Source organism: Aptenodytes patagonicus, chromosome 1 (assembly GCF_965638725.1).
Source record: "Aptenodytes patagonicus chromosome 1, bAptPat1.pri.cur, whole genome shotgun sequence".
NCBI classification, from domain to species: Eukaryota; Metazoa; Chordata; class Aves; order Sphenisciformes; family Spheniscidae; genus Aptenodytes; species Aptenodytes patagonicus.
Window position 1 is genome coordinate 47,661,193 of NC_134949.1, and position 9,576 is coordinate 47,670,768.

Consider the following 9,576-nt stretch of genomic DNA (forward strand, 5'->3'; position numbering starts at 1 on the left):
AGAATGTTATGCTTTTGCATATTTATTTTAATCTTTGTTAGTTTTCTATTATTAAAAGGAGGACAAAATAAATATCTTGTGCTTTTCAAGAGAACTGATTATATTTTCCATTATGATGGGAAATTTGTAACTCAGAATTCTTTACATTAATGAATGGAGAATAAAGAAAGCAAATTAATCAGATTGACAGTTTTGACCCTCAAAATAGACAAATTATATTTACGTATTTCATTCACAGCAAATACCTACCCTCTGTATAAATATATTTTCCTCCTATCATTACTCTGCAGCTGACTAATGAATGTGAAAAAAACCCCACCAACCCAAAACAAAAAGCCAACCCAAACTCAGGAAAACAGAGGTTTACATCACCTCCAAGATTGCAACGTAAGAAATAAGTTGGTAGCCTGGCTTCTTCTAATGCTAATGCTCAAAAAATGTATGTCTAGCAACCATCTAAACTACAAATGAAATGGTTCAAATTGACAGAGGCAAACATGTACTCAGGCAGACAGGAGTGAGAGAGATATAGGAAAAAGTTGGTGAAAGGGACACACATCTTTAAATAAAGTGCATTTGAGAGGTGTGCCAAACTTGCACTGGAAAAATTTCTTTCAAGTTTGGTGTCTTTTATTCCTCTCCACGTGATACCGGAACTTAGGTTTCATAGCATTAAAAATATAATTACCCGACAACTTTATTATCATTACCAGTGAAAACCTTCCTTTCTGATTTTTGGTTTCAAAAGTTAGCTTTCTTTCCTTATGTTCACCTCACAAAACCACCTCAAAATCTGTTAAGATACACATGGCATTTTTTTATTTATTTCCCTTTCTGTGACATTACAACCCTCCTCACAAGCTATTTTTAAAATTCTGAAAAATTTTAGACCGTCGAAAATTCCTCAGTGAATCATGTGAAATCAAACCTAAACGATGTGCAGTGTATTCTCATTTCTCTGTGTGGCAGCCAGCTCTAGTGGACTGTACAAGAATTAGAAACAAGGAACTCCCAGATTTTATTCATACCTCTCCCACTAACTGGCTTTCACACTCTGCACTTCTACAGATTTTACACTGTCTAGTCATGCCCTACTTATTTTCCTGAGGCATGTAAATATTATCACCCGAATTACAGCTAAGGAAAACTAAGTATGCTTATCAGTTGTCTGAGGTCACAAACAAGTTGGTATCATTATCACTATTACAACACGTGCACCTTAAATGCATTTCTGAATAGGTCGAGACAGGAAAAGGCGACTAGTAGGTGCCCATTTGAGGCAAGCTCCAGAAAGGTGCTCAAAATTTTTCTTTTGGACAAGGCTCCCCAAAAATGCAACTTCCAAAATCACTAATAAGCTCTTGGCTTTCGTATTTATGTGTAACACATATGCATGAGAAATGATTTATGAAATATTCTCATTTTTATTGCAAGAATTTTGCAGGTCCATGGAAAATTTACAACCCTGGAAGGTAAAATGACATCACCAGAATTTGCATGAAAACTATACTGCACTCAGCAGTTCTAAGTAATTTTTTCTAATGGGAGACATAGGCATGGAATAGTTGATTAAGAAACAGACCAGACACAAACTGATCTGACAGAAATTTTCAGAGAACTCCACATGACATTTGTCTGTGATATAGTATCTTACCTACCTAAAAATTACACTGAACTGTATTTGTTTAGTACCTACATTCTGTAAAGGATGGTTCTGGCCTTTGTTACACAAATAAATTTAGTCATCTATTTTCCCCTCTAATTCCATTTGGTTGGTCACTCTTTCTTTCTATTCATCCTGAAACCATTTGACTCTTATCTGTTGTGTCTTGTGTGATACTTGGGGAATTGCTAGCACAGTAACACTGCAGAAGACGACAGAAAGTCACCATCTTGAGAGTATCATAACACATCAGAGAAACAATAGAAGTGACAATAACAGCTCAGTTACCTATGCACACGACCGGGTACCAACATGTCCAACATTCAGTTCTAGGCTTCACTTAGTGTGTGGTCTTAAACAAAATCTGTATCTCGAATCATCCTTTCTGTCACCATTAATAAGGATTTATCTACATACTAAATATAGAAGATAGACGAACTAATTAAGGCTTGTACAGCATATGTGATGTTAATGCTTGCAAATAATAATGTTTAAGATCATAATTTTAAGTTGTTACTATTCATCATATAAAACAAACAAACAAAAAAAAGATTTTCTGAGCATAAGTGTATACCTTTGCAGGTCAATCAAGAGGTACTACTCTGATTATCACTGACTTTTATTCATTAGAATTTTTAAAAAATCCCCATCTCTGAAAACTTACATCTCTCTACTGAAATCATTACCCATTTAGCAACATGTCTGGATCTTTTCTCTGTATATAAAATGCTAATTTTTCATCAGTAAAATAGGAAATCAACACTGACCAGCAAGATTTTTCTTCTATATTACTAAAAATGTGTTTCTTTGTCTGAAATGTATCTTCTCAGCCTGACTCTACGTTATACTAGTGTTTCAGATTAGCTTCAACTTAACCTAAGTAATGCTCTTTCCTTAGATGGTGTAGTATTACACACATCTATTACTCATTTTATTTACTCCTTTGGAATGAAATTGCTGTCTGCCCTCCTGGAATAGTAGATAATTAACTCTTTAGAAATAAGGCTAGTGTTTTGCTAGACGAAAAGCTCTTCCTGAAAGTGAAGTGAACAAATATGTACAAAGATTATTAGAAAATGTATGCAACCATTTTGACCCCTGAGACAAAGCTGACAAGCCAGACCAGAAAATAAATTATAATGTATGGACTCTGGCTCAAAAAGGAACTTCTTCTTTGATAGTTCACTAATATATCTCACGCTCAAGAAAAGTAAAAGTAAGGAGAAGAATGTGTTCCACCATTACCAAACAAGCACCATCTTTTCAATCTAAAAATTTAACACATATAGCACCACTGATTCTAAATAAGCTTTAATCCACCCCCTCCAACATACATACCAAATGCCTGATAGTCTTGAATCAAAAAGCACCTTTATAGTTTCATATAGACTTTTCTCTGGGTATGCTCATCCAAGAGGAGAAGTATTAGACATCTCACATGATCCCATGAGACTTGTGGGTCATACACAGTTCATTCAGATAAGCAGCTGATCTCCAAGTGCTTTTCCAGTCCAAACCTAAATGCTGAGTATTTTCAGTTTTGCTTGACCTAGGCTTAAAATGTACAGCAGCGTACTCAACCGTAGAGCAGTAGAGATGTTCAGAGTAATACTCAAATCGCTGTGCTAACTAGGTACGATGAGAAACTACTGGAGGGAGGGAGGGAGGGAACATGGTAATGGTAGGTCAGTATCAGATAGATGAAGTCTCTAATCTCATTCATTAACCTGTGCTTGTAATATAAAACCTGAGAGAATAATTTAATGTTTCTCTCACTGGGGAGGGGCCTCTGACTGTCAGGACAGGAAGAACTCCCTCTATATCCATATGAATGAATGGATATATATGGTCTTTCTTTCTACCTATGAACCGGAGATGAGCTGATTAAAGAGAGGCAGACATAAAGAGTAGGCAAAGTAGGTCTTTGCCTCCTATACAGAAACACTATGCTAACTGCTGTGGCACTGAGACATTGACAGTAAAAGATGGAAAAAAAACAGGAAGGAAAAGCAAAAGCAATAAATACATTTAAAAGATAACAGATTTGTAACACAACTGTTTCATCATCAAACAGTACTGTGGGTTCAGATGTGTTGTATGTCAACAGAACATACAAATGGTTGTGGTAAACTTAGGACCAGTACGAATTACACTGGCAAAAAATACTTCTCAAGCTATTTGTGTCTAACAGGACAACCCTACAGCATCAAGGACAACTATGTGAAGAAGACGGATTCTCTGTACCCTCTCCCTTTCAGACTGCTACTTCCCTGGCTACAACTTGCATGGAACAGTAGAGCTTCAACAAGTTTGGGTAACATGTGAAACACTCAAGGAAGTGGCCTCAATGAAAGAGAAATAGCAATGGAGTCAGCTTTCTTGGTGTGAGATCACCGGGCAGATAAGACAATGCTAGATCCAGGTATGCTTGAGATGGCGGGTAACATCTGAAGTATTTAAATGAACCTAAAGACCCATTCTCAGAAGTGACCAAATCTAGCACCCAAGAGCAGAGAAGTCCTAATCTTACAGAAAATCAATGGGGCATACATTCCTGTTCTACTTAGAAACCAGGAAATCATATACAATGTGAAACCCTGGTACATAAACACTGCAAGTATATATGCTTTGTATTTGTTTCCTATATTTGGATAGGAAGCTGTTTTGTTTCTGTGCAGTGCAATGTGTTAGATCAATACTAGACCTTATTTGCAAAGAACTCAGTGCCCTTTCTCTTACTCCATCTTGGGCTGAGCATTGCCTCACATCACCACACTTCCAAAATGTGATGTCATCTGAGCATTCCTCACGCTCCCAGAGAATGGCATCTTTAAGAGATTTGCATAAAAATAATTCCCTTTGAGTTTATTCATGTTCCAGAGGCTTAGTCCTGCAGGAAACTGTCCCTTTTCCTTTACTGCCGTAGAGGGTACAGCCTGTCCCTGCGGAGCACATTTGGATTTGTAGGTGGGTGGGGCATGGCCTTGCTACCTTTTGGATGTATTGTTCTCCAGGGGACACATTGACAAGCACATGCACGCTCTGGGGACTATGATAATTTCTGCATGTCACAGGAGGTCAAAGAATAGTAGAAAAACTCCTCATAACTCTTGAAAAGGATCTCAAGATATCACTCATTCTCTTTCTGGCCAAGAAAAATATGTTGGGCCACATTCCTAGCAGCTGCTCCTCTAAAATCAAATCAGGGCTTACAGTGATCTAATGGTTACCTAGGCCTTGTGCTGTCTCTCTGCATGAGCGACATTTCAGCAGCCGAAGAGAGTAATACCGACTGAAGATCTTTCAAATACTAGAAGCAGTTCAGCACAGGTTTCTGTCTTCCTGAGGGTTAATCTCAATTTCTTCCTCTAAAGGCTCATGGCATCACAGCCAACATCCCCTGCCTCTTGCTCAAATACCTCATATACGCAGATAAAATTAGAGTAACCTCTTTGTTTAAACTCTGAGGTCTCAGGGGTAGAGACTAACATTTTATGATCTGGATGTGAAGAGTCTACTATGAAACAGGGCCCTGATCTGGAACCTCTGGGCAATGCTGCCAGACAAGCACTAATTACAGAGGTGTCATCTTCTTATCTGAGCAAATGACTGTAACGCCTTCATTTTCCTTCTGGCTCTTCTTCCAACTACCTTTGTTGCCTTGACTTAGCTTTATGTCCTCCTCCTGTAAACATAGATTTTATTCCTCATTTGCTTATCTTATAACTCTCAGGAGTTATATTTGCATGTAGTTAATGGTCATTAAATACTTTCAGTGAAAAAGCAAAGTGGGAAGAGAGGGAAGGAGAGTGCTTGCTCCTCCTGTACTCCACCTTTACTCAGTAATTTTCCTGTTACAAAAACTGAGTTTCTCAAAGAGAAGCACTAGACCTAATAAACAAAGCAGCAGATTAAATATATACATATATGTATGTCCCTTTTTGGTCCCTCTTTACAGGTAGGCAAACTAAGACAAGGTAATGAGCCACAAGTTCTGACTCCGCAACTACTGCTCTGAACACAATCAAGGATTTTAAGCTCACTTGACTTCCTTTTCAAGGTTTCAAATGTGTTGACAAAGATACAATTACAATGAAAAAAAGAATTATTACATAGCTCTTCAATCATACTACAAGACCCTTTTACTACCCTTTGCATAAGCAAAGTTTAATTCTCAGAATTCAGTATCAAAAGCTAACGTTAAATACACAGAAATGTAAATATTTGAATAGATAATAACCCATCTTAAGAATTATGTCATTTGCTTTGTTCTTGACACCACCCCCCCCATTTCTGTAGTCACAAGACTTTCAGCCCCTTCTTATTGCCACACCACCTGTCTACCATTAAAGGCATTAATTTCTTCTTTTGGGGGGATGGGAGGGGTGAAATGAGAAGAAAGTGCTAGATGTTCACAGTAATGGTTCCTTTGGTATTTTAATTTTTATTGGCTATTTAAAGCTTTGGATTATGACTTTCTTTTCCTGAGGAATAAAATGTCACATCAGCAAACACAGAGAGATTGATGCAATTAGTATGAAGATACTTTAAACATCCAAAAGAGAAACAGTTTCACTGTTGAACGGAGTGGAACTGTGCTTTGTGATTTAACACAGTTAGGTAATTGATGGCAGTAGCAAAATTTCTATTTTAGTAGTAATAAATTTACAGCTCTATGTAAAAGCAATTTAGTGTAAAAGTTCATGTCCACCTTTCCAGATCTTCTGAATATAAAATGGCCATGTGAGAAGTACATCAAAGTTTTTCTGTTTCCAGACGCATTAGCAAAATATGCTGTTTATTCAGTAACCTACAGTATTAATAATTCTAAAACAGTATCCTATTTTTTAAACCTTGACTGTTACAGTCTTTCTGATTTATATTCCATATAATATGCTAAGTTCCCAACAAATACAATCCCCCCAGAATAACTTTCAGTGTATCGAATGGGAAAACCGAAAGCCAAACCTGGAAAAAAATGAGGACATTTTTACATGATTTTTTAGGGTCCAATTATACTCCCTCTGGAAAAGATTCTCCCTTACATACCCTTAAATATGAACTAAATTTCAGTGGTGAACACCAGTCAAAGCGGGGAAGAGATTACAAGTGATTTTTTAGTTTCTCGCTGAGCCAAAATTTCAGTGATCTGTTTCTGTTCAGTCTTAGCCAGATGGGTTTGGCCACTGTAAATTCCATAGGGTGCAAGCAAATTTACTCCACTCCAAGCACATTTACTCTTAAAAAGTCTAGTACCATCCTAGCACTTAAAATGATCATATAACTCTTTTTCTTCTTTTTACAGTCGGTGTGCATAGCATGTGGAAGCATGCACAACATGGGGGGCAAAGTCCCCATAAAGAAACTTCGCAGGAGCCAACCCTGGGACCACAGCTGTCACCCTGAACATTTTTCTAGGCAAAAAAAAAACATTGGCCGTCAAGTCCCCCTCAGACTAAGGGGTAACCAAAAAAAGCATCCCCCCGCCCACGCTGGAAGATCGATGCTCTCCCACCTCCCAGGCTTATAGTCAGCGGACGAGTTAAGGGACGGGGCTGATCCTACGGGGTTGCAGGCTGCGGCTCTCCCTCCCAGGGAAACGGGGGAAAGGCGGACGGCGCGGGGCCCGCAGCCCGGCCCGCCGCAGCCCTCCCCCGAGGAACTCGGGGAGTTTCTTCCCAGTGCGGGTGAGGGGCTCCAGGTCTCCCCCGGCCGTCGGCGCTTGCTGCCGCAGGCAGGACCCCGCACGCCGGGGCCGCCAGCCCTTCCTCCCAGCGCCGGCCGAGTCTCACCTTGTTAACACGGGGGACTTCCAATGTTCGCCTTGGTTTAGACGGGGGAGGTTCAAAGTCAGGAAGAGCTATGTTCCCCTCACTGAAAATATTGCCCAGGAGTCAAAAGAGCCAGAGCGAAGAGGGGAGAGACAGGTCCAGAGGGAAGGAGGGGGAGAAGCGCCCCTTCCCTCCGCACACGCCGACCCGCTCCCTCCGGCCCGACTCCCACTCGCAGGTGAGCCCCGAAGTTACAGCTCCCGGGAGCGGCATGGGTCCGGAGCAACACATCCTTCCTCCAGAACCAAAAACAGAGTATAAAAGAAATCCATCCCATACCGCCCTCCCTTTTCCTCCACGTACCCACGCACTTTACCTGTTTTTATGCCGGGTTTTTAATAAATTCCTTCCAAAGGGAGCCATGATCCAAGCGGCAGAAGCATAACATCAGCGATCCCCAAATAATTCGAGGGTGTTCCCTTCTCCCCTATTTTTTCCCTGAGCGCCTTCCAGCTTGTTAATAGTCACTGAGCGTAGCGATGAGCTGGAAGTTGTGCAATTTACTGCTAACTTTGAACTCCGGCTTGTTACTGCTGCTGCACCTTTGGAGTCCTGCCCAGCTGCAAACTTGAAGGAGGCGTTTAGGAGCAGGAAAAAGAAAGCGGGGGGGGGGGGGGGGGAGGAGGGGGGGGGGGGGAGGAGGGGGGAGGGAAACACGCACTTGCTCTTGTGATGTGAAGTTATGCACAGAACTTGCTAAACTTTCAGCCTCGTCACCCTCAGGGCACCAGCCAGCAAATGGGAAAGATGGGGTTTTGCTCCGGTGGGGAACTGTGTAAAAACACACAACAAAAGGACTGAAAACTTTCCCCGGGAGGCTCCAGCCACTTCAGGTCAAGTCGTTCAGCTAAACACCAGCGTTAATGAAGGGCAAGCAACAGTTGCCACGCCAGTTCTCAGTACATAATAACCTGCCTTTTCAGTACCTCTTTACAAGGTGTTGGACAAGTAATAGGAAGATGAAGGGAAAAAGCCAGACCGCTGTGGCCCCTCTGCCTTCCCTGGATTTCTAAGTAAACGAGCTATTTGCATGAATGCCTTCGCAGACTAAAAGCGCCTCCGAAAACCTCTTAAGCGTGGCCTAGCAGAGAACAAGTGAGGCAGCAACACGAAAGGCTCAGTTCGTACTGCGATGTCGCAGGACCTTTTTTGTTATTATTTTAAGATGGCTTCGCCAGAAGGGAAATGAATGCACACTACAGTTCCTGTTCGCTGGAACCCCCTGGGAACGAGAGATTTGGAGTAAAGCTTCAGAAGGGAAAACTTTTTAAAGCTTCAGAAGGAAAAAAAACTTTTTTTTTTTTTTTTCCCCTCCACCCTCCTCCAATTTGGAGCGGGGCAAGGGAAAGTGGACCCATCACATCCCAAAAGCTGATGCTGGTAGGTGAAGGCACGGGGCCGGCGAGCAGGTGGGAAGTCCCCAGCACAGCCCGAGCCCACCCTAGCCCTCTACTTTCTGCAGTTAATTTAACAGGTACATATTAGATGTCAATCACTCCTTTTTTTCTTTTTTTTTTCTTGTTTCTCACATATTACAGGGCAAATTCTTTATGTGGCTGCCCAAAGGTGCAGCACAGTAGGGAATTGTTTTATTAACCAGGGGGTATGATTAAATAGGAGCCTCCCAGAGTAAGGGCTTATCTGAAAAAAGGCTTTTTCTTTTTCTAAAATTCCCCTTTCCTCCCTTAGTCAAGATAGTCACAGCAGCCTGAAGAAAACAAAGCAAAGGCCCATTCCATGGGTTACCTATTACTGGCAGCTCTGGGAATACCCCACATATTTTCAGTTCAGTCCCACACCACTAAATTCTCTGAGCTGTAACTACAAAGAGAGGGACCGGGGCCTCTTAAAAGCCTTGTTTGGGTAATCATCCAAATAACACAAAAATAGGGAAGCTGAAATGAAACAACTTTCAGATTTCTTATCCTGCTGCCAGGGTAGATTTTAAGTAGTCTGATTTTGGCGTTATGAACATAAGCCCAAACACATCAAGTCCATAGAAGTCTTTCCTTTGGCTTTAAATCAGGTTATATATGCCACTAAGAAGGGATTTTCTTATATCTAAAGGACCGGGAAAATTTT

At 40.9% G+C, this 9,576-nt stretch overlaps 1 protein-coding gene across 3 annotated transcripts in view; it reads right to left on the reverse strand.

Moving 5' to 3' along the window:
• The window catches only part of RASSF9 (Ras association domain family member 9), a 29,955-nt gene extending 21,909 nt beyond the window's left edge, over positions 1–8,046 (reverse strand). For 2 of the 3 annotated variants that reach the window (XR_012994933.1, XM_076333910.1), the window contains exon 1: positions 7,811–8,046. Coding sequence is in view for 1 of the 3 variants with exons in the window: in XM_076333910.1 (XP_076190025.1) it covers positions 7,811–7,857 (47 nt within the window). In the remaining 2 variants the exon portion in view is untranslated. Of the gene's footprint in view, positions 1–7,455; positions 7,664–7,810 lie in introns of those variants that run through there. The other variant, XM_076333917.1, reaches the window with a different exon arrangement.
• Positions 8,047–9,576: the final 1,530 nt, after the last annotated feature.